The sequence below is a fragment of the Nomascus leucogenys genome, chromosome 9 (assembly GCF_006542625.1).
Source record: "Nomascus leucogenys isolate Asia chromosome 9, Asia_NLE_v1, whole genome shotgun sequence".
Classification (NCBI taxonomy): domain Eukaryota; kingdom Metazoa; phylum Chordata; class Mammalia; order Primates; family Hylobatidae; genus Nomascus; species Nomascus leucogenys.
The window spans coordinates 49,939,534-49,965,675 of NC_044389.1; the positions used below are offsets into that span (position 1 = coordinate 49,939,534).

At 37.3% G+C, this 26,142-nt stretch overlaps 1 protein-coding gene across 1 annotated transcript in view; it reads left to right on the forward strand.

The window, feature by feature from the left end:
- Positions 1–26,142, forward strand: part of SCFD2 (sec1 family domain containing 2) — a 527,816-nt gene that overhangs the window by 247,687 nt on the left and 253,987 nt on the right. The window contains exon 5 of the mRNA XM_003268376.4: positions 3,552–3,801. Within this exon, the coding sequence (XP_003268424.1) occupies positions 3,552–3,801 (250 nt within the window). The remainder of the gene's footprint in view (positions 1–3,551; positions 3,802–26,142) is intronic.

Below are 26,142 nucleotides of genomic sequence, written 5' to 3' on the forward strand. Positions count from 1 at the left end.
ATATTAGAAACTAAGATCTGGCCACTGGCTGTGATCATTGCTACTGAGTGAGCACTACTTCCCAGTGGACAGAGTAGGAAATATATGTATCCATGCCAGCCCATGTTACATGCATGTCTACAATTATTTCTGGATTTGTCCATCTGTATCCACAATAAAGCTTTTCTTCTTTGAGCATTAAAAAAATTTTTTTTTAGAGACAGGGTCTTGCTCTGTTGTGCATGCTATAGTGCACTGGCACAATCAGAGCTCACTGCAGCCCCAAACTTATGGGTTCAAGCGATCCTTCTGCCTCAGCCTCTTGAGTAGTTGGGACTACAGGCACATGCCACCATGCTCAGCTAGTTTTTTGTTTTATGTAGAGACAGGAGTCTCACTATGTTGCCCAGGCTGTTCTCAAACTCCTGGCCTCAAGTGATCCTCCCCTATTGGCCTCCCAAAGTACTGGAATTATAGGCATGAGCCACCACACCTGGCCTTTTTTGAGCATTTATGTTTTGCTAAGTAGCCAGCAGTAAGAGTATGAATCGCTGCCCTCACAACAATGGTAAAGTTTTTAAAAAAGGAAAAGGGGAAGAAAGTGAAAATGAAGACCTGGGCATGGCATGACTTATTGCCCAGCCATCCTCTGATCAGATCGTGTCATTTTAGAAGGAAGAGATCCTGAGAAGTTAAGGAGTTAGAGGAACAATCGGGGTTGGAATCTAGCTTTTTTGAAACAGAATCTCTTTATTCTGTTTAAAGAGCCGTCTCTGATGGCTCTTTAAGACTGGTCAATATTCCTGACTTTGTATTCAGATCAGTTATAGGCTTCTTGGGATGCATTAAACAGACTTAGAATGTAAGTTTAGAAATTGGTATGTACAACAGAATACTGATAGGGTATCACTAATGAGGGATTTTATTCTCTTGCACATATCATAGACCAATGACTTGCAAATGAAGCTCTGAAGGCCAGATGTTAGTGAATGAATCTTTACAAATGATCATGATGATTATTCTATTCTAATTTAAAACTACATAAACTTTTTATAACTGTATTTTAAAAAATCATTTTGCTCTGGGGGGAGACCCAGAGGGCTCCTGTAGGATAGATGCTTTATGTATACAGCTGGTTTCTAGAAATGGGACATAAAGCAATGAAAGAATCTGTTTATTGTCATCCAAGGAGTTAGTGGTAGAGTAAACAGCAAAAATGAAAGCTGCAGCCTTCATGACCTTCCTTTAACAGGCCAACCACAGGACTCTTTTCTTTTAAATTACTTTTGGCAGCTTATTAAGCAAAGAAACACTTGAGGTTCCTCTAGAGCAAGTTTGCCCAACCCATGATCCATGGGCTGCATGTGGCCCAGGACGGCTTTGAATGCAGCAGCCCAACGGGAATTCATAAACTTTCTTAAAACATTATGAGATTGTTTTTGCAATTTTTAAAAAACTCATCAGCTGTCATTAGTGGTAGTATATTTTATGTGTGGCTTCTTCCAATGTGGCCTAGGGAAGCCAAAAGATTGGACACCCCTGCTCTAGAGAGACTCCTGAAGCTACAGGGCAGCCCTAGGGTGTCTTCAAAACTTTTGGCCCCCTGGTCCTTTGGAAGCACGTGTGTGTTTACACTTGGTAAATTGTGTCTTGTCACCATGTGACAGTAAAATCTCTGTAGTGTTCTTTTCCATTTTTACCTTGTCCATTCCAAGGACTGAACATTTTATTTTTCTATGGTACATTGTGAACATCCAAGATTTTTAGTGGAAATAAATGGTAACAGCTGTTTTTTGTGTATAAAATATAATTGTGAACCTTAACCTTGAGATGATCTATCCACATTTTTCCAGGTGTGGAAATGGCTTGACTAGAAAAGCTCATTTTGGTAATCATTTCAGCACAGAACAACACTGAGCTGTTTGCTGTTAACTTTCTCTTCAAAAAGAAGAAGAGTTTCTATTGGTATTTCTTTATTCTAATATTTCCTTTTAACATGACTTTTCCTATGTAAACTGTATCCACAATAAAGCTTTTCTTCTTTGAGCATTAAAAAAAATTTTTTTAGAGACAGGGTCTTGCTCTGTTGTGCAGGCTAGAGTGCACTGGCACAATCATAGCTCACTGCAGCCCCGAACTGTGTGTGCATATTCATACACACAGACCCACATCTTAAGATGTTGTTTCCTTTCCTGCTTTATTTTTCTTTATAGCACTTACTACTCTAATATATACTACACTAGTCCCTGCTTATCTGCACGGGATATGTTCTAAGACCCAAGACTGCCAGTAGATTCCTGAAACTATGCATAGTCCTGAATCCTGTATATACTGTTCTAAAAATTAGAACAGTTATAATAATATACTATACTAAAAGTTATAGGAATGGGGTCTCTCTCTATCTTTCTCTCAAAATATCTTACTGTATGTAATATTTTTGGACCACAGGTAAGTGAAACCATGGAAAGCAAAACCATGGATAAGGGCGGGCTGCTGTATTATGTTTTACTTGTTTTGCTTTTTAATTGTTTTCTCTAACTGGAATGTAAACTCTATGAAAGCATGGAATTCGTTTTGTGCACTGCTGTATTCCTAGACCTAGTGCCTAGAACATAGTAGATGCTCAATGAATGCTTCTGAATGAATAATGTAAGTTGCAAGTTGTATTAATTTGGCCCCTGATTTGAATATAATATTCAATTTGTATTGAATATAAATACAAAGTGTAGAGTTTTTCTATAGGATTATTTTATATTTTAAGAGCTGTTAAATCATATTATTTAAGATGAGGATTTCTGTATCCACCAAAATCTCAGAATTTATGATAGAAATATATACAGTTTCTGGGAACTTATACAGTTACTCCAGTAATACAGTGCTATTATCACATTCAAAGTATTTTGAAATCCTCTGCTAAATATCACTCGAGAAGTTGTGGAAGATATAAAGGCAATTTTTTTTTAATTTAATGCGAGTTATCTACTGACTCACTCAAAGAAATTTTGAACCCTAAGTGACATTACCCTGTGTGATTCTGTATTTTATTCATCAGATTTAGCAGAAAGTGACTTTTTGTTGTTTTAAAAAGTACTCTGGCTAGTATTTGCTGATATAGAGACTATTATAAAGAATATGCCGGAAAATCTGAGGTGATTCCTCTGAAGTAGTGTCAGCATTCATTTGGATATATAGATGCTGCCATGTTTGTTTTTTTGTTAAATAATATTATCTTACAAATATACTATTTTTCTTTTAAATTTCAAGTATCTGAAGTACTTACTTTTTTTTTCTTTAAAATTAATGGACTTCTATTTGTTTAAGCAATATTAAGATGATATAATGGAACCTACAACTTGACTAGCCATTTTATAAATTAGGACTTTCAAAACAAAAACTCTAATTCCAAACTTCTTGTAGTATTCTCTCCAGGACAAGAAACACACAAATAAAAAGTGATGCAGTCAGTAAATATCATACACAGACTTGTTTGAAAGCTATCATTAGACTAATGTAATCCATAAATTATGTCTTTGTACAAGATTGACATATTTTCATATCATCTTTTATTTTAGAGCATTGGGGAGTCAGCAATGTCCATTGTGTTAAATCAGCTGTTGCCCATGATTAAGCCTGTAACCCAGAGAACCAATGAGGACTACAGCCCTGAGGAACTGCTGATCCTTCTCATATATATTTATTCTGTCACCGGAGAGCTCACAGTAGACAAAGACCTGTGTGAAGCAGAAGAAAAAGTCAAGAAAGCATTGGCTCAGGTCTTCTGTGAGGAATCTGAATTGTCACCTTTGCTGCAGAAAATTACAGGTGAGTGTCTAACAAAGATATGGGACACAAACATCACTGATACACGAAACAGGTTTCAAAATAAATACTGTTTTGGGAAGAGGAGGTAACCGTCTTCACTGGAGTTGTTTGGAACTTCATGAGGCCTGATGAATGCTAGCCAGCCTATAGCAACAGTCCCCAACATTTTTGGCACCAAGAGCTGCCATCAGGGGACAGGGATGGAGGTGCATGGTTTCACGATGAAACCGTTCCACCTCACATCATCGGGCATTAGTTGGAGTCTCATAAGGAGCATGCAACCTAGATCCCTCATATGTGCAGTTCACAGTAGGGTTCACACTCCTGTAAGAATCGAATGCTGCCGCTGATCTGACAGAAGGTGGAGCTCAGGCAGTAATGCTTGCTTGCCCACTGCACACCTCCTGCTGTGCCCGGTTCCTAACAGGCCACGGACGGGTACCTGTCTGCAGCCTGGGGTTGGGGACCCCTGGCCTATAGGATTAGAGGTTTCCACTGCAGTATTTTTCTGCAATGGCATGGTAGTGACATGGCCTGCCTTCTAATTGCTTGTCTAATTAATATTCCTTAGAGTCTAGACCTTGTTAAAATAGCAAAATACAGAGCGTATTATCTGTAAGGAAAAATAAAATGTAGTACATCCTATTCAAAGAGTTTCTATTGATATATTCTCTGTGAGATGGTCATTTCAAACTTTAAAAACTGTTTCTTTGAGATGTTACACAATATTATAGGATTGGAAATTGCCATTTTCAGTAGTGTTTTTTATATATATATATAAAATATATATATATCCCAATTTCCAATGTATATATACCTGTGTGTGTATATATATATACACACCTGTATATATATGTCCAGTATGTATATCTATATGTGTATATACATAATATATATCATATATGAGTCTGTGTATATACATGTATATGTATATATACACATGCACACACACACGTGTGTATGTATAACATATATACTTATATATACACACACATATATACACACAGATATTACATATGTGTGTGTAAGTGTATTTTTTTTTAATTAAATAGAGATGGGGTCTCACTATGTTGCCCAGGCTGGTCTCAAACTCCTGGGCTCAAGCGATCCTCTCTCCTTGGCCTCCCAAAGTGCTGAGATTACAACTATCAACCACCATGCCCAGCCTTATATTTTGACTTTTCTTATTTTATTTTGAATTTGAATTAATTGGTATTATCCAGAATAATACCTAAACATCCCGGTAAAGTAGGTTCTGCTAATTTTAGAGAAATATGATTAAACATCATAAAATCTAACTACCTTCACTTCCAATAATAACTGCAATGTAACTCATGAAGGCATTCATGTTATTTTGTATCAAATTCAATATTATTATTTATATTTTGTGTAAAGCTAATTTCCATGAGCATGGATTGAGCCTGTGTCTCTCTGAAAGTAAGAAGTTATTAAAAGTTCTATGTGAAATGTGAGTACTTTAAAAATGTACCACATTTCCATTCATTGGCTGGTGTGTGTGTGTGTGTGTGTGTGTGTGTGTGTGTGTAGGTGTATGAAGACTTCTTCATTCAGGAAGTTGCAGCTGAGGCAGCTTATATATCCTCCATCTTTTCCTCTTGTCCTCTGTTGGGCCTCTCTGGGAGGAGTGTCCAGACTTCTCAGGAGCAGGATGTGCAGCTGTAAACCTTAGTCTGTCATGCGTGTGAACTTTACTTTGTGCCCACTGTTGACCTTTCTTATGATTGGTTACAGAAAATGAAACCCTGTCAAGATGGAAATTGAATGAAGTTTCCACAGAAATGAAACATTTTCTTGCTCAGTATAAAACCTATTTGCCAACTTAAAATCCATTTAAGAAAAACTTAAAGCCATTTCATTAAGTATAACACTATATGTGATTGTGTGTGTTTGGCCATCAATAAATATCAACTTAGAAAGTTTTAATATGATTTATACAGTGCTTGGAAGAGTGCTGGGATTCAAAGTAAGTTTGAATGCTAGGAGAATTTAATTAAAAGTTATTCCTAAGAAGCATAATTTTGGAAACAGATAACGAGATGACATGTTTTAACCAAGGTTATTTGGATAGCTTTTTTAAACATTTATATGTTGCTATGGTACTTTTGGAACTGAAATCATGCTGTAAGAATATTCATTTGATATTCACTCAAGGTGTTCATTGGCCCAGCACTTCATTTTTTAATTAGTTTCTCTATTTATGGTTGCTTAGGATATTGCATGTTCTTGCTTTTAACATACTTCTGTGCACGCATACTAATATTAGGAAAATTTGTAAACTCAGAAATTAAAGATTAAAAATTAAGAATTTGTGGAAATTTTAGCATATTTTTAAGTTTTAGAGACACCTTATAATACTAAATACACATTGCAGCTTAGATTAACTTTGGATATACACTTTAAACAGGGTAAAGATGTTACTTAAATTTGACATATTGAAACTTACCACTGGAACAGACATTTTTTCAGCCTTTGTGAAGACCAATAGGACTTTATTTCTGAAGATAGACTTACTTGGCCAGTATAGACTTACCTCTTACTAAGTATGTTGAGAAATCAAAAATGTACTAAAAAGAAGCATTTATGTTTTCAGTTAGCTGCTGAAATGATTATTGATTTACATCTCAGGATAAAAAGCATAGTATTGGGGCAGTGGTGACTCTGACTCGGTCTTGTAGAATAGGAAAGGTTATCCCAGTACATATTGGAAGAACTGAATTGCCTTCCAAATGTGCTTTGTGTGTGCTAGAACTAGGTTAGCCTGGCTTTTACAGCGAACTTGCCTACAGTTTGCTGTTGGAAAGTTGGCATAAGGTTTGCACTCATGTTATTCCGATGTATAGTTTTGGCTTTCTTATTACTGAGTGGCAAAATTTATTGTATGCCTCATGCACATTTTGTGGTTGATGAAAATTTGGTTAAAAAGAATTATTGAAAATAAGGAATCGATTAACAATTGAATAACAATTCTACTTTTTATATAGTGCTTTAGTTTTACAGGTTTGGATAATCCTAAAAGACACATTTCTGAACACCAGTTCCAAGTGTTCATATCGGAAAGATCAAAATCCCTAAAGCCTAAGTTCCTAACATCTAAAATCCTGAAAATCACAAACATGGGGTAGTTGAATCATGTTTGGTGGAACCATTTTCTTGTTATTGTCTTTATTTGGAAATTAAGTATGGTTTAAGAAGATGTGCATGGTTGTCAAGTTGACAAGGGGTGGACTTGTGGACTTAATTTTACTTGTCAACTTGACTGTATTAAAGAATACCTAGAAATCTGGTAAGATATTATTTTGGGTGTGTCTGTGAAGGTGTTTCCAGAGGAAATGAGTGTGTGAGCCTGAGTGGGTTTGGTGGGGAAGATCAACCCTCAGTGTTGGTGGGCACCATCCAAACAGCTGGGGCCGGGATAGAACTATAATAATACAGAAAGCAAATTGGTCTGTCTCTGAGAGCTGGGACAGACTTTTCTTTTGCTGCCTTAGACATCAGAACTCCAGGCTTGCTGGACTTTAGACTCCAGAACTTACATCATTGATCCCCAGAATCCTGAGGCTTCTTCAGCCTGAGCCATGTTACCAACATCCGGTATAAATTGGAGGTATAAAATGTGTAGAGACTTTCAAAGAGTTCTAACTGATTTAATGTTTTTTTTTTTTTTCAAATTTGACTCCACAAAACTACATTATCACAACATTGACTTTGTGTGTAAGCATTGTACATGTATATAAAAACATTGAAACTTCCTCAATAAATGAAGAGGTGTCCTTTTCATACATCTGCACTTGTGAAAGACAAAATTTCTCAAAATCTTGGCTCTTGTGGGTGGTGACTCGTCGTATGTTTTGTTTTGTTTTTTTCCTATCTCAGCCATCTTGGTTTTTGATCAATCTTGTCAAAAGACATAGGTTGTTCATCATAGTAATTCAGATGATTGCAGTTACATAAAGCTGGGTGCACACAATTACCAATTAGAGGGATATATGTATACATTTCCCTTTTTGACCCTATTTCTCTATAAATATAGTTCCTCTCATCTTAACTGTTATACCCCTGTGACTGTCATTAGTATACCTGAGTGTTTATGCTGTTTTATTGGCTGTTTTATTGTGTAAAGTGGCTTATGGAGTGTTCTGTCATGTTGTTTATCAAATAAGTCACCTTTTAAAAATGTAAATATCTTTAAAGATTAAAAAATTTTTTTTCCAGAATTATACTTTTAGGATTGCAATGTTTAGGATATTAGCTTTAGGGGTTCTGATCTTTTAGGATTTCAACATTAAGGATTAGGGAGTTCAGGATTGCATCTTTTGGGTATATGATTGGCTACTCTGCATTACCATCTTAACTGTTGATAGGATCAAGAAAGTAACCATTTTTGTATACTAAAAATTTAAGTGTGCTAACATCACCCAACTGATAAACAGTAGAGCCTGGAATTGAGCCCAGGTATTCTGGATCTGCAGCCCATGTCTTTAAACATGATATTCTAAACCTGCCACAACCTCACCTCTGGTAACCATTTCATGTATTATATTCTGTAACTCATGTTTGCTTACATATATCGTTTTATGCCGTGCATGCTCAACCATCCCATTATGTTCTTGTTTTCTGAACAGAGAATTAATATTCTGGTTAATACGTTAGATATTGCCTATGCTTTTTAATCTGTCTATATTAGCTACTTATAGATCTTACCATACCTCCCTATTTTTATGAATGTATCCTCTTTGTTTCTGCATTGTTATAAAGAAAGTAAAGTATCACTTCTAGCCATTGAAATCTATTGGTTGCCCAGCTTTCTAAAACAAGGCTAGGAAACTTAAATTTTGTTTATTTCAATAATATCTCTTGACGGTGATTGCCCTGTGGATTAAAATTTATATTTTCTTTTATCTGTTAAGTATGTAGTTTACTTTTGACAGTTTCTTTAATTTCTCTATATTCTTCCCTTGTGTGGAAAGGCAATACAAATCTCTGACAAAACGAAGCAAAACAAAACAAAAATTTAAGCATACTCAATGGTAGCATACTCTTTTACTTTTATTGTGTTCACTTTTTAATAGATACTTTTGAGGAGATTTCTAGCATGGTGGGCAAAAATTCACTTTTCTACTTACACAAAATAACAAGGGTTGGCTGTCTGCTTCTCAAGGGTAGGGAGCTGTAAAAAGAAAATTGGTACAGCCAAGTATGTTGATTAGTGTTATGCTTTCTCAGTCCTGCTAAGTTCTAAGAGAGTATCAGTTTCAACATACATTAGTGTTTGCATGGCAGTCACAAGAGAAAACAAAGAAAACCATTTGAATTTTCTTCAGAGAAAGAAATCAAAACACTATTTTTAAAGATCTGTGTAAACTTGGAATGTCATCATATAGAGAGGTATGTCAAAAAAAGCATAGTGTGTGGATGTAGAAATTCTTGATTTGAAAGTCTGGGCTCTGCTGTTTTTCAGCAGTGAGTGTCAGTGGGCAAATCATCCATCCTTGAACCTTGATATAAACATAACTGCCCTATTGACCATTCTTGATTTTGCTGAGAATAAAATGATGTTGTGTGTGTAAACTAATGTTTGGTCCATCTAGTATTATAAATAGGCTATTTTCCTCCCACCACCATTATGATTTTGATAGCATCTAGCTGTCATATAGGGTAGTGCTTCCCCACCCTTTTCTCATCATGTGCATAGACAATGAGAATGTTTGCATAGCAGATTGAGGTAAGTGGACGAGACTCTTATGATCAAAGGCAACCAGCCCTGGGGACTCTGGCCAGTCTAGGTCCTACCCAGTTGACCTGTGGACTGAGGTGAAGCAGCAGCTTGGCACACCTCTGACCTATTAGGAGCAAACCAGTGCTTTAGGGTATATTGGTCAGAAGGCTCTGAATCAGGAAACAAAGGAAAACAAGACTTTATTGTTACTTTTTGACACAAAAAACTACTTTGGAAAAATTTGTTTTGCTAAACATGTTTTGTTATTACTCATTGATTTACTCACATTATTACTCATTGATTTTCCCTGTATTTCTATAGTATGTTTAAAGTCCAGGTCAACAAGGGCTAGATCTGTTTAGGCTTAGTGTAAAGCTAGAGAATGAATAACTCAAAGTATCTAAAAATGCAGTGGTTCATGATAGAGGCATGACAATACCCTAAGAACTGTAAGTTACATTTATCAAACTCTTATTTTACTGTTGATAATTTGGGAGTATCAATTACTATATCTTTATATGCATTAGGATACCCAGTTGTATACAATGAAAAATTTACCATATTAGCATAACAATTGGGGTTTCTTTTTCTAAGCAAGAAGTCCAGGCAGAATTCATGCTCTTTCTGCCTTCCTTCTTCACTGTCCTAGGTGTGGTTTTTATCATCATGGTCATGCCTGGGCACTTCCCCTGCAGGGAGAAGTGTCCATGCTTTGGGCAAGAAGTAAGGAAGGATGAAGGTAAAAGGCATATACTAGCCAAATCTGTCCTTTTTTATTAGGAAAACAATAGCTTTCTTGAAAGCCCCACTCAGAAGACTTGCATCCTTGGCTAGATCTGGGTTTCATGGCAACTTCTGACTGCAAGAGAATCTGATGAGTGTATATTTTAACTGGGTGTATATTTGTCATAAACAAAGTAAGGATTCTGTTAGAAGATAGAAGGTGAAAATGTACATTAGGTAGGAAACTTGTATTTGCTACAATTACAGACTTCTCTAACAGAGGAAATTCTAAGGCAAGATACTGTGAGTTGGAGTGATGCCCAGTGTTTTAATATTACAGTTATAATATTAAAATTTTTTACGTTATATACTGAAATAATGATCTATTGTGTGCTGGACTTACAAACATTCTCAGATTATCAATATTTATTGACCACATTTATGTACCTAGCATTAGTCTAAGCTCTCTAAGCATTGAAACCCTGGGACAGTGGTAATAGGATGTAGAGGCTCTGAGCACAGGATTTGGAGTCAAGTGGATCTGGGTTCTGATTTTGACTCTGACTCTTAGTAGTTGTGTGCTCATTTCCATCAACTTGCATGTCTCATAAATATAGCCCAGATATCTGAATTCAAGTGAAATGTATCTGTAATAAAAACTTCTCTTTGGGAGAATGTATTTGCAGATGTACTACTAGTTTTTCAAACATGGTTTGGGACAGAAAATATGGTATTGTGTCTAAATCTGGAAATGGTAGAGTTAGTTTTCATTGTGTTTTCAGGTTTTCCATGGCAATTCTTTCCTTTAATCCATCAAAGTATACTTTTTGGGAGTTTTGTAGATGTCTGGGTTTTTATGGTAGGTAAAAGGAGTCATAAGGCATAATATTATTGTGTTTTATTGATGGAAATTTCTCAACAATTATGTAGTCTATTTGCTTTGCTCATGAGGACATCAAGGTTAATTGAGGCCACAAAAGGTTATTTGACTTGCCTCAAATCACCAATGATAGCCTGTTCAATGAGGGGATGGGACTAAGGTTTGTGTCTCCCAATTCCCAGTCCAGAATTCCTTTTACTGGACCAGTGATTCCCAACCTTTGGCTTATGGATCCCTGGGAAAACATAAGACTTAGTGCAAAGGTTCACTGCTTCATGTGTGCTTTATGGATCATCCATGAACTAAATATTACTCTTACATATAAATATACAAATATTTGTAGATACAGTTGTGATTTATCAAAGATAAATTTGTTTAAAGATAGTGCTGAAGTTACATAATTTTTTCCCATTTTTCAATTAACAGATATCAAAAGCATAATTATATTGTGTCTTCATGCTTTAAAAATGGTTGAAACCATGGGTTAGCACAGGACTCTCAAACTCAGGTATTTACAGAGGCTAGCAAGAAATATAAATAAGTAAAGTAGGTTAGGTTTTGGGGAAACAACAGTGAAAATGCAATGATAAATGGCAGGGATGTATAGTCTTACTAAAAGGGGCAATAGGGAGTGGTGGAGACTGTGTCAAACTGGAGATCCTCTTTTTTTTTTTTTTTTTTTTTTTTTTGAGATGAAGTCTCGCTCTGTTGCCAGGCTGGAGTGCAGTGGTACGATCTCGGCTCACTGCAACCTCTGCCTCTCGGGTTCCAGCGATTCTCCTGCCTCAGCCTCCTGAGTAGCTGAGACTACAGGCACACACCACCACGCCCAGCTAATTTTTCGTATTTTTAGTAGAGATGGGGTTTCACCATGTTGGCCAGGATGGTCTCGATCTCTTGACCTTGTGATCCGCCCGCCTCAGCCTCCCAAAGTGCTGGGATTATAGGCGTGAGCCACGGCGCCTGGCCTGAGATCCTCTTATTTTTGCCGGGGAAGCATGAGTCTGATATTGCCAATCTCTCAAGAAACCAGGAATCTGGATTTTTAAAAATTTGAAATCACCAAAGTTTAAGAAATTGGTTTATTTTCCAAAACATTACATGAGTCAAAGACATCTTATTGGTGGACAGAATTCAGCTTGTGGACTTAACAATTTCCAGTCTTTATTCTAGAGCCCCGGCCTTAGAAATTGACTACAGAGGAATGCTTTTGAATCTCTAACTTTAGAAATTATTAGAAATCTAAAAGATCTCCAGATGGATAAAACGATGCCCTGTACTTTTATTGGAAAGCAAGGGAAAGTACCCAATGATCTCCTTTTTTGATTACTTTTAACTAAAACAAAAAAATTACATTTGTTTACATTTTAATCTGGCTTAAGTTTACTAGTGATGTAGAATAGGTTTTTCTTTCAAATAGATTCTATAAAGTTACCATTTAAGTGGAAGTAGGCTTCTCATAGAACTCTGCCTATTGAACAGAAAAGGCTGAGAGGTAATTTTGGGTTAAATACAAGGCAGACATCTCTGGAAACTAAAACCAGCTAGAAAGTCTGATTTACTCCCTGAGAAGAGCTTCCCAGCATGAGGAACTGCCACTGGGCCTTCTGCATTGGTAGGAATTGCACTAAATGAGTTCTAGGACTTTAAGAAACTAGAATGTGAACAGTAAGTTTTATGGAAAAGTGTGAGGCTCTCCTCATGTTCTGTCAGAATGGTATTTTTTCTAGCTACATCTATATCTGTGCTTCCTTGCTATTTAATTCCCAAAACTTTGACATAAAATAATGATATAGAGATTCCTGTTACTCGAATTGGAATAATCAAAAGCTTCACATTTATTTGCATAAAATGTATAAATTATCCTTATAGTGAACCATGCTTTTTAAAAATTATCATCAACTTTTTAAAAATTTTGATTTTAGTTCTTCTCTAAATTTTTTCTTCTCTATTTTTCTCACCTGTTCATTACCTTGTTTAAGTTCAACCATGTATAACAAATGAGGAAAGACAGGTCTGGTTTAAAAAGCACTGTTATTTTTTTAAATTTTATTTTATTGTGATAAGAACACTTAACATGAGATCTACCCTCTTAACAAGTTTTGAAGTATACAATACAGTATTGTTAACCATAGGCACCATGTTGCACAGCAGAATAAGTAGGATAAGTTCTACTCTTTCACTTTACATAACTGAAACTTTATGCCCATTGATTAGCAAGCAACTCCCCAGTTCCCCTCACCCCAGCCCTGGGTAACCATCATTTCACTCTTTGATTCTATGAATTTGCCTATACCTCATATAAATGGAATCACACAGTATGTGCCCATCTGTGACTGGCTTATTTCACTTAGTGTAATGTCCTCAAGGTTCATCCGTGTTGTCACATATTACAGAATTTTCTTCTTTTTTAAGGTTGAATAAATAGTCCATTAATGGTTTCAAAGAGATATTAGCATACTGGTATTTCCTGAAGCACTACTCATAATAGTCAAGCTATGGAAACAACCTAAATGTTCATTGACAGACAAATGGAAAGCAGTGTTCTTAAAGACACTGGGAAGGTAGGCACAGTCTAGTGAGCTCTCAATTGGGGTTCTCTTACATTCCCCACTAGAAATCTAACAGAGCAGAGTCTTATCAACTGTGAATGAGGAAGGAGTTGAGGATTTGTTTTTCCTTGGGTTGTGGAAGGCAGCTCATGGTAATGCCTTCAGCTCTAGTTTCCAAAGGAAACCATGTATATAGTCTTATCCATAGTAAAACAAGGCCACATTCTACAACCAGTAGTAAAAATCTATTTGCAATGATTTGTTTATGTTATCTCTCTTCTTTGGAAAAGTCCGGGTCTAATGTAGACCATATAAAATTATCATTGTTCTTCATGGCTACCACTTAATTATAAAAGCTTTCATCTCCATTAGCACAAGGCGTGGACGTTTTGTTTATTATGTTTGAGAAGTTATGTCTTTCAAACAAAGCATTTTTCATACTTAGTCAAGTAATTTTCTCCAGCCTTGTAGAAAGTGAGTCTTCATTATAACATAAGAAGTACTTCCAAACAGAGAATTTTTTTTTTTTTTTTTTGAGACGGAGTCTCGCACTGTCGCCCAGGCTGGAATGCAGTGGCGCGATCTGGGCTCACTGCAAGCTCCGCCTCCCGGGTTCATGCCATTCTCCTGCCTCAGCCTCCCGAGTAGCTGGGACTACAGGCGCCCGCCACTATGCCAGCTAATTTCTTGTATTTTTAGTAGAGACGGGGTTTCACTGTGTTAGCCAGGATGGTCTCGATCTCCTGACCTTGTGATCCACCCGCCTCCACTTCCCAAAGTGCTGGAATTACAGGTGTGAACCTCCGCACCCGGCCTCAAACAGAGAATTGTAAAAGACAAGGAGTTAATAAGAATTTTTCCTCTTAAGCTTCCCGTATTATCACCTCTGTATTCTTGTCTCATCCCACAGTTTTTCCTCAGTAATTCATCAAATTTCAGGATATGTGTAGCTGCATATTTCTGCTCCTCAGGACACTATTCCAATTGAAAGACAGTTTTCAGGATTTTGAAAATCTTTTCCTTGAAAAATTGTCCCTTAAACCTTGAGCATACCTCCTGGCTTGGTGATGACAAGGATGTTGCTGTGGTAACTGGAAGAATGATTCTACACATCCATCATCAGCTTTCATGTCAGCCACACTTGAATAAAATTTTAGCTCATTACAGTAAGTGAAAGTGTACAAAACAGTGACTGTCAAATCCACCCACTCAGCTAAAGGAAAACTTCAGGGTGTAGGGGGAACACTCATTTCAGAAAGGATTTTGCCTAATCTCTTGTTTCTAATTTAAATATTCTCATTTATTGTGCCATGCCAGTATTAGACTTTTCCATTACAGAATACACGTTCGTTTCTAGTGTTTCAGATTTGTTATTTCAGGGCTGCCAAAACAAAACAAAACAAAAGAAAAGAAAACAAAAAACAGCTTTAAATACTTGTTTTCTATTGTGGTTTGCAACATTGTTTGGTATAATAGGGTCTATTTTTTCTCTTGATTTCTAAGATTTCTGCTGGAAACTCTGACAAATAACATATGTCTGCCAAAATCACTCCCAGGAGAAATGTTGGAACCGTTACATTTAGTTTTACTATCCAACATATTAAAATAGTTACCCATAGCACATATTACTAAACACTGTATCAGTGAAGTTTAAGATGTTTAATACATATTTAAAATATATCACAAGCTATGTAGAAAGATACTTAGAGCTTCCTATTGAGGTAGCTAACTAGTTAAGTAATTTTACTAACATATTAAAGGATCACTACAAATTACTTTCTCCAGTACTTAATTTTTCCATGCCACATCACAAAAATGATTATTCTTATCTGAGACACTGGAATGAATCTTCTTGTACTAATATTTATATGTGTACAAATGCATGACACATACTGTCCATATCACCAATTTTTATGACAATGCTGGCAGTAATAATTGTGTTTGTAATTATACAATGAATTGAGAGATTAGCTATTACTGATTCTTGTTAACTCTACATTAGATACAATACATATTTCTCAATCATGAAAGAGAAGAGATGGAATGCATGGAACATAAGAGTAGTTTTCTTGAACACAAAGCTATGGATCAAATTGGAGAGATGATGTGATGTGGTTGAAAAGAGCACAGGGGGGAGGAGGCCGAATTTTTACTCCTAAGTATGCCCACAGTTGTGTAACCTGCAAGTCACTTAGCTTGCTGCAGACTCAGTATACTCATCATAAAATGAGAATCTTGTTTTAGACAAATCTAAGATCTCTTCTTTCTCTGCCATTCTATGGTTCTAGCTTCATATGCTTTTTATTTTTATCTGAATCAATATACTCCCTCATCCACTTCCAAATCAGCTCTTCCTCGGTACTGTCTGTCTTTTTCAGGGTCACACCATCATCTCAGGAGGGAAGCAATGGAGTCATTGACTCACCTTCAACCCCATGGTAGGCAGCACCTCCCTGCAGCCCATTTCTGTTTCCTTTGATATGCTGTTCAGATCTCTCCAAAGATACCTCTTTATCTTGGACACCCATTGGCCCATGGCCTTCTGTCTGACATCTCTGACTCCTTGCATACCCACCCATTCGTCCTGCATACTGATCCCAGGCAACATTCTTAAATTTAATTTTATATTTTAATGCCTTTAAGCTTTTTTATCTATTATTACAGTGATAAATTCTCATTGTAGAAAGTTTGGAATCATAAAGAACAAAGTAGAGCCCACATATAAATTTCATTTTGTTGGTACTGCCTTTTTTCTTTTCTTCTGCTGAATCATTCGTTTTATGCTTAATGATTTAAAATCAGAGCACTTGGATTATTACGGTTATTAATTCTTAGTCATATATTTTGCTAATATGTTTTTCTGGTTGGTGTTTGCCTTTTATATTTGCATGTAGATAGAGACATTTGCCAGAGATAGAGCTATATTTAGGAGAGTTGGGGCAGGCGCCCAACAGCATGATCAGTGTTCTCTGCATCTTCTTCCTTTTAGTTATATTCTCTGCATTTTTAGTTAGTATTCTCTGCATTTTCTTCCTTTTAGTTATTGACCTCATCCTTTCCTATCACAATTGCCTCTGTATAACCCCTCATCCCCCCCAGCCACTTTTGGTTTATGTCATTCTAGAATAGCAACCCATGAAAAAAGAGGGTTTTTTCTTCCAGAGGTTGTAGATCAGTCCCAGGAAAGGAAGCTGACTGACCTTCAGTCACTCGCCAGGGTGATGGGATACCCTTTGGCCAAACCAAAGTCATGTGGCCATAACTGTGTGTGTGTAGAGGGAGAGGGGAGGTGGGGGAAGGGATTTGAAGAAATGGTCAGTGGGGTAGCACTGCAATTGGCAGTCCCACAACTGCCACTTAGATTGACAGTTGGAGTGATTCCACAAAGGAAGGGATACCAATATACAAAAACTAGATATGTCTACCATAAGAGCATTCATTAAAGAACCAGGTTTATGTCTCTATATTTTAAAAATAGAGGTATCTTGTCTTCTCTCACAGTGAGTTTGATATTTTACTTATGAAGAGATGAAAATGTCACTGACATCTGAACAATTGCTTCAAGATTTTTTGTATGCCTAACAATAATTGTATGGAATTTCCTCTAATGTCTTAAAAACTTAAAAACAGTGTCTTAAAAACTTCTCTCTTTATGTTTATAATTTCCTTTACGATGGATTATTAATAATTGGATTTTTCCTTATTACAGAAGTCATACTTTTTTATTTTAGAATACTTGAAAGATGTTTTAGTTATTTTTAAAAATTTTTATAAATTTATGGGACACAAGTCTAATTTTGTTACATGGATATATTGTATAGTGGTGAAGTCAGGATTTTCAGTGTGATCTTTTGCTCTTTAATAAACACAGAATAAAATTTAAAATAATTTATAAACCCACTACCCAGAGAAAACTACTGTTAGTATTTTGATATGTATTTAGTGCAAAGTCTATTGGTAAATAGAAAGCCTGATCCCACATATGCTTTCCAGGTGAAGGTATCAGGTGGGATTTTGTTTTGCATGTGTTTTGCAGTTGGTGTATTAAGGCCACCAGTGCCTAGAATAAAGAAGGCATGGATATACTGTCAACATAAAAATATTAAAACTAACATTGGAAAGGAAGTTGTTGACAATGTTGGTGCTGAATTTATATCCCACATTCTAGGAGACATTATTGCATAAAAGTAAATTTATCCTTAATCAGAATGTAAAACGGATCCTCTAATTTCAAAATAAGGTTCATTAGGATCTTGAATGGGAGGAAAAACATTTAGGTACAACCATTTCAGCCTAAAATTGCAGCGGAAAAAATATTAAAAGAGATGCAACAGGCTCTAGGCTTTGACTTACATCATTTTATGATGTGAGAATGGAAGATTAACATTTTTAAAGCCAGAAGGAGAATGTATGTGTGCAACCATGCTGATATTGATTTGTATTTTAAAATTTAGCTTTAAATGTAACCAATAGTATAATTCCCATAGAAGCCTGACTTTTTAGGCCTTCATGTGTTGCTTGTTTATTCTGCCCTTAGCACCTGGACTGAATTGGTCCCAAATGGAGTGTTAATTTTCACTGAAGTGTTTACAAAATGAAGCCCCTTTCTCTATTTTTTTCTTTTCATTTTTTTTTTTCTTCCAAGATATACGCCTGAGCTTTCCTGTCTGGCTCTTGAGTTGTTGCCAACCTGACAGAAAGCCAACTGGCAGAGGAAACTGATGTGGTGCAGTGTTCATTAGCAATTTACATTTCCCAACATGCAAAATGCTTTAGAGTTTTAATTTTTGAAGCTTTTTTAAAGCCAAATTATACTGTAAAATGACTAAACTCTTTATTTCCTTATTTGTGTTGTGGTAGTTAAGAAAAACAGTTAAATCTGTACTGTTCTTCTCACATAGTGATGTACAATTTGGGGGTTCTTTTCCATACAAATCACCACCTTGCAAAGAATTCAATCTTTGGCCAAGAAAGTTTTCTTTGTAGTTAAAATGTGATTGGATACATGCTAACTGGGAATGCACAGCCCTTCTGTGAAATCATAGAAACAGTGCACCATGTAAACAATAACACTGTAGTTATAGTTCGTAGTATTTTGGTCATCTCTTTCATGGCTAAGAAGTGAGGCACATATTTTCATATATTTTAAAAATGTAGGATGCTTTAAATTTTGTTCCCAGAAACATATTTCAAGGCACCAATTTATTCTGTAAATGTGTCTTTATTATTTTTTTAAACTTTAATCTCTTGCTTACCATTCCCCTTCACCCCTCCTCCCCTCCTAACCGCACAGCTCTCCAAGAGAAATCAGAAAACGTGCACATACTATATCTTATAACTGGTCACCTTGGGAGTCTGCACATTATATTCTTGATTATTTCAAGTTGTTCTCCTTGGAAACGCAGAAGCCCAGACAAAATGACATCATTTGAGATGAGTACATGCCTTTTATTTTAGAAATGAACATTGAATGGCTTTTGACTTTGAGGTGATTATAGCATTTCAGAGCAGCAGCCCTTCCACATATTAGAATGGAATTGTTGAAGCTGTTATACATCAGGTCAGCCATATACAGAATTTAGAACAGAACAAAAGCCATCAGGATATGTTTGTTGGAATTTTTTGATGGAGTATGTGCACGTAAAAATCAAAATATCAAATTCTTAATTACTTCCTGTTATCTTTACAGTTTTTTCTTGAGCCAATTTATGTCTACATTTATTTTAATGTCAGATTCAACAAATGAAAACAATTCTGGGAACATGCATATGTTGGATTTTTTATTGGCTTTTTTTTTTTTTTTTTTAGGACATGGCCCTTGTTCTGCAATTTGATGGTGAAAAAAATCAGTATTTTGCTTAAAATAACAGAATAGCAAAAATGCACGATTGGGCTAAAAAAAAAACAAACCTGGATTATTACTCTCCAGGGTAGAGAGGAGCTAGAAATGGTTACCAAATAGTGTGCTATACCCACCATGTCCTCTCTGTCTGGACCAAAGTGACACACCCCTCCACACTGGACTTTTCAGAGCAGCAGAAGGTCATTTTTCCGTGGCCAGTTTCTTAGTCTGGAGGCCATTTTTGTCTTTCATTCCCTCTGTCCCAGACACAGGCCTTGCAGTTCTTTAAATATATTATACTGCCTGAGATACTAAGTGCCTGCAAGAGCAGCTGTCTCCAACTGATTCCCCAGCTCAGCCCAGCTAACTGTTTCCGAGCTCAGCTCAGACAACTCCTGAGATCAGCCTTCTCTGACCCTCCAGACCAGCTCAATGCCTCCCAACCCCATTGTGTGTCATAAAGTGAACAAAGTTTATTACATATTTGTGTGTTACTTTCATTAGTGTCTGCCTTCCCTCCAGGATCATAAACCCTGTGAGTTTTGCTCAATGTTGTATCTCAAGCACCAGTTGTGCTGGGGGGGTGGGGGAGGGCACACAGAAGACTCTTAATAAATATTTATTGCATGAATAAAGGAATAAGAAAGAAGCTGATTGCGTTTCCTCTGATGCTGTGCAACGGGGCAAATATGTTGCAAGTTTACCAGATGAACTTAGCTTTGGAGAATAGAAAGTTTGGTTGAAGAAGGAAATGGAACATCAAAGGAAACCATGAGTTTTGGATGAGAGTTTTTAAATCCCATTGTTTGAAATATAGTGAAGAAAATATTTCATGAAATGAAAACAAATCACATCAGCTGTTAGTGGAACTGTTGCTTTGTGTTTTAATATTTTTACATGACCAGATTTTTAAATTCTGAAGTTTTGGTTTAAATTAGCTGTTTCTTTCTCGACTTCTTCAGTTTTTTTTTCTTCTTTATTGCTTTTCTCTTCTTTCCTTTTGTCCCCAATCCTGTTTTCCTGATCAGGTACTGAGCACTCCATTCAGCCAACACATGGAATGCAAAATGTCTTTTTTTAAACCCATCTTTAAATCCTCTGGTTCTCTGAAGGTTTTGTTTCCAACCTGATTACAGTAGGAATGAAACAGGCCAAGTAACATTTTGGGAGGAACTCAGGGAGAAAGAGGAGTGCTCTCTGCTGAGATGGTGATTTTCGGGAATCCTGCTTTCCCTGCAGGTGTGGCTCACCCGCACAACTTGTACTCTGTAGTTAAGTGGGCAAATTATTTGTCCCACGTGTGAGGGACCTGCAAGGTACCAGTTTTAAGAAGGAAGGTAAATTCCATGTGTACACCATCATTAAAAACCAGTGTGAGGATGGGCACAGTGACTCACACTCGTAATCCCAGCGCTTTGGAAGGCCGAGGTGGGCAGATCACTTGAAGCCAGGAGTTGGAGGCCAGCCTGGCCAACATGGCAAAACCCCGTCTCTACTAAAAATACAAAAATTAGCTGGGCATGGTGGCACATGCCTGTAATCCCAGCCACTCAGGAAGCTGAGGCGGGAGAATTACTTGAACCCGGGAGGCGGAGTTTGCAGTGAGCCGAGATCACGCCACTGCACTTCCAGCCTGGGTAACAGAGCAAGACTCTGTCTCAAAACAAACAAACAAACAAAAAACAATGTGACGTAACTTAACACAATCTGCCATTTTAAAGTGGCAAAAGTGTCTGTTCTTTCATCTTCTTTCTCTCCTCTCCTTTCAACCGATTATTATGGAAGAACAACTGTGCATCTAAGGTGGCACTGGCAAAGGTTCAATAGTAGAGTAGGCAAGGTGTGTGTTGCCATGGAGCTTACTTTTAAGGGGAAAGTGTCTCTCATTAATGCCACAGATATCCGTTAGTTTTAGCTAAACTTCATATTAGTTTTAGCTCAACTTCAACTCTCTGGTTTTCCCTTGAACTCCCTCAGCATGGTCCGCTTCCTTTTGTCTTTCATGGGAGAAGTGCCTGTTGGTAGTATCCAGCTGCAGCCTCTTTGCAAATGTTCCTTGACAAATCTGTCCTCAGCCAGCTTCTGTAGTCCTTTCTGGATGCTCTCCCATACTCTTCCCAACCTGGATGGAACCATCACTCCTGAAACATTTTCTAAAACAACTTCTATTTGCACCATACCTGCCCCCTCTCTTTAGTGATCAGGCCCTAAACCCTGCCAGCCAGACATGAAATTGGCAGTTCTAAGTTACAGCAGCCTATTGGGTAGTCTTTTATCATAACAGAGAAACTAAGAATATATAATGTTTAATATGAAGTGGCAGGAGTGTGTTTGCTCCTAGCCCCAGGTATCTGTTTCCCTGTGTATGTATAACCTGGGCCCTGCCATCAGGCGTGTGTGCCCATTGACAGAAACATGAGTGCGTGTCCCATCTTCTGAGGTTAGCTACTCAACAGCAGGAAGCAGACTGGCTTGTCTGAGCACTTGCTGCTTTTTTTCCTACATACAGGAGAATATCTGATAAATTTTTGTTGACTGTGATAAATGGAAAAATTTCAAAATGCTAGTAAAAGAGAATAAGAATGAAAAAGGCTTTAGATCAAGATAAATAAAATGTTACTCATAATATTATAACCGAAATGATCTCATCTGACATGTTATAATATGCTGGAAGAAGAAGATCCCTTCTGTATTCTCTCCTCAGGATTTAAATAATTTTAGACCATCTCTATCTTAAGTTATTTTCCCCAACTGTGCTATATTTTAATACCATTTCCTATGCCTAAAATACATTCCCTGTTCCCCATTCTTACCTATAAAACTCCCACTCATTCTTTAAGATGGAACTCATATGTCACTGCCTTTCTTATTCCTTCCCTAATCATCCCAGCTCAAAATGACCCCTGTGCCTCAGTACTGATTTGTGAGGATCCTAGGGACTTATATTTGTATTGCCACACAGGGTTGAAATTTATCCACATGTGTTCCTTCTCCCTGGGTGATCTTGGGCAAATCACTTAATCTCTCTTTACCTCCGTTACTCCATGTCTAAAATGGGGATATAATAGTACCTATCTCATGGGATTGCAGAATGTAGTTATTATTGTTGTTTGTTCTCTCTTCTATTAATTAAGTTCCTTGAGAGCAGTGACTATGTTCTCCACCTTTGCATTTCTATCTCCCATCTGAAAATGGTGGTGCTGAATGAAGGAATGAACAAAGAGTTTTGACATTTTTATGATGCTGTTCACTTTTCTCTTCTGATTTGGTTTAAACTCAGTGGAGGCTAGATTTATAGCTGATCCTTTGGGGTCTAGACCTGGTTCTAGGATGTTAGCTAATGAGGGAAGTATTTGATAATGACCAATATTTTCTAGAAAAATCTTCTTTCTTTATAAAACTTTGCTTATACTATCATGGACTTTCTTCTCTAATCCTGATAAGCCAAATATCATAAGAATATATCATCTTCTTGACAGCGAGTCTTGTTATTCTTCCCTCAAACTACTTTGTTCATCTAGAATTGAGTCTCCTATTTTTCTTTCACACCTACATATTTGGAACTGATTTTCTTTAATAATAACTTCACAAGAGAAGGACACTTAACCTATGCATAGTTAAGATGAACTTACTTTCTTATGCTTCTTTTCTCAGAAGAAAATTTTATAGTTTGACCCTCAGCTTTCTCTGGCCCAACCACGTGAAGTTTGGTTATCAGACACTATTAATTTGCCTGTATAAGAGGAAGATTTGGTGTCTGTTTCTCAAATACTTGGTCCTGTGTTCCTAGCATGCCAAACAACACTAATAGGAATTAATATTTATTTTATACCAAAAATGACCAGCACAGCACTAAACCACCCTGTGGGATGACGTAGCTCACTGGTCTCATAGTCTAAAGCAGGAAAGCAATATATTGGACCGTCTAATAGGACAAAGCCCTGCCCCCCAAATATTCTATTTCTATAGACTCATCACTAGAGCACACAAAGCCTTTGGACTCTTGCTTCCCTGTATGGGACTGCTGTTACCACAGAGGTACCTATGAAAATCCATTTCAATTCTCCTCTAGATGGAGTGGTTTCCAAGCACCATTCTGCAAGCCAGAATCACCTGAGATGGTTGTTAAAAATACAGCTTACAGGTCCTACCCTAGACCTACTGAATCAGAAAGCTGAGGAGGCCTGTCTGAAGATCTGTGTAGAACTGGAGCAGTGTGTTCTGTCTGGAGCTCCCTTGATCAAGCATGAGGAATGGCTTTCCTTTGAGACATCATCTCACTTGAGCTACCCAAGACCTTGCCCTTTCTTCTGGAGCAGTTAAGGTCCTAGGTCAATGAATGGGGTGAGAGTTGTGTTCTTGGAGGGGATCAGTTGAGGTTTTGGGTTTTAGTAGCATTTTGGGCATCAACGAGCATCACCTCTTATAGACACACAACTGGCAACTTGCTAGCAATGTTTGTCAGTGCCTCCCCCCACCCCCATCTCATGTTAGCAGCAAGGTAACCCTTAGGGCACTGATTTGGCTGCTCCCTCAGCTGTCTCTGGCACTGGACAGTCCCCACTGTGGATTTCCATGGTTTCACAGTCAGCTATCCATGCATTCCCTCTCTCTTCCCATTTCCTTGGCCAAACCGGAAACATTTAAAAACCTCGCCTGGGAGTGAGAAAGCTCTATATGTATACAGCCTAATCTTTTTGCCCTTTGCTTAGACTAATGTTGTTTAAACTTAATGTTCAAGTATTTGCAAATCTTGCTTTCTGTTTCTGCAGAAAATGATTCATGTCTAGCTATCAGGCTAGGGTGGAAATGGGGGGACAGAAACATACCTTGCAATAGAAGAAATGAAAATGAAAACTGTAAATATCCAGCATGCTATTCTTCATTGAAAATGTGAATCTGTAATGAAAATTTGTCTGGAGAGAGTGAGTCAGCAAAGTAGTCCTTCAATAGCCATTTAATAGGAGCAGTAAGGGAGTATTGGACAGGAATTGTAGGTATATTCCAAATAATCTCACAGTTCAGAAATAAGCCCTAGTTTTTTTGTATGAATAAGCCATAAGTTTATTATGTTAAAAATATAAAATAATACAAAATTAAAAATTAAAAACATGAAAAATAATATAAAAATAAGTTTACCATAATAATATTAGAAATGAAGACATTTAGAATAAGTACAGCTGCCATTTACTGAGTGCCTATAAAATGCCTTGTGGACTTTCCCTCATTATACCGCATAGCAATCCTGTGAAGTAGGTGTTACTACCCAGTTTACAGATGAGGAAGACTGGGCTTAGAGAGGTGAACTGACTTACATGACATCACAAAACTATTAGGCGAAAAAAATTATAATTCAAACGTAGGCCCATGTGGAGTCAAAGTCCGAGTTCTTTATGTCTGCGTGTATTGCCTACTAATACTGGACCGAGAGGCTCTGACATTCCCTCCCCACCTATTTATTCTGCTTATTTCTCTTTGTTTATTGTGACACAGCTGTGCCATTTAGTGGCTGAAGTTCTTGGCAGGACGGGGTTTATGCTGAGGCTCTTCCTTCCCTTTCATGGTGAGTGAGCTGGGGCTTGTCAGCATGTCAGGGTTCAGAGGTCAGAGTTAAGGATTTTTTTTTTTTTTAGACGGAGTCTCGCTCTGTCACCCAGCTGAAGTGCAGTGGCACGATCTCAGCTCACTGCAACCTTTGCCTCCTGAGTTCAAGGAATTCTCCTTTCCCAGCCTCTTGAGTAACTGGGATTATACGTGCCCACCACCATGCCCAGCTAATTTTTGTATTTTTAATGGAGATGGGGTTTTGCCTTGTTGGCCAGGCTGGTCTCAAACTGCTGACCTCAGGTGATCCACCCGCCTCAGCCTCCCGAAGTGCTGGGATTACAGGTATGAGCCACTGCGCCCAGACTAGGGTTCAGAATGTTTTTTACTTGGCACCAAAGTGAGTGAGTCTTGGGAAGTTTATTCCTTAGGTTATTCCATCAGGTCAGAATTGGGTTCAAATGGATAATGTGATGTGATGATGGCAGCTGAAATTAAAAGCAAGAACTCACTTTGGGGGAAAAAAAAGCAAGAAAAATAAGAGTGACCTTGGTAGCTGCTTATATTATTAGCATTCTTGATTAATGTCTGCTTTTAAAAAATCACACTGGTAATGCAGCTATAATCATTGTACCAGTCATAACCAATTAGTTATGTTTATGTAATATGAAACAATATGCAGGCAGGGTTGCCTGGAATCCCACTTTCTTCCACAAAGGGAGTCAAGATCACATGGGTTGTCGCTTCTGTCTGTGCCTTGCCTTTGCAGGACACTATTCTGATTGCCACCAGGTCTGTTATGTAAGCACCGCACTCAGTCTGCTCTGCCAGTAATTCACAAAGTTTCTTCTTTTGTGGACGTGGAAGGGACCTGAAAGAACTGTCCATAACAGCATTCTCCCAATTCAATCAGCCTCTATCCTTCTACGCCTCAGAAAAGAAACTGGATGGCAGACTCATAACCAGCAAGCCCTGTTTTGTTTGGCCTACTCAGTGTTTGTGATAACTTTTATTTGGAGCCCAAACTTGAACAATAGAGACTTCACATGAATAGCTGGATTTT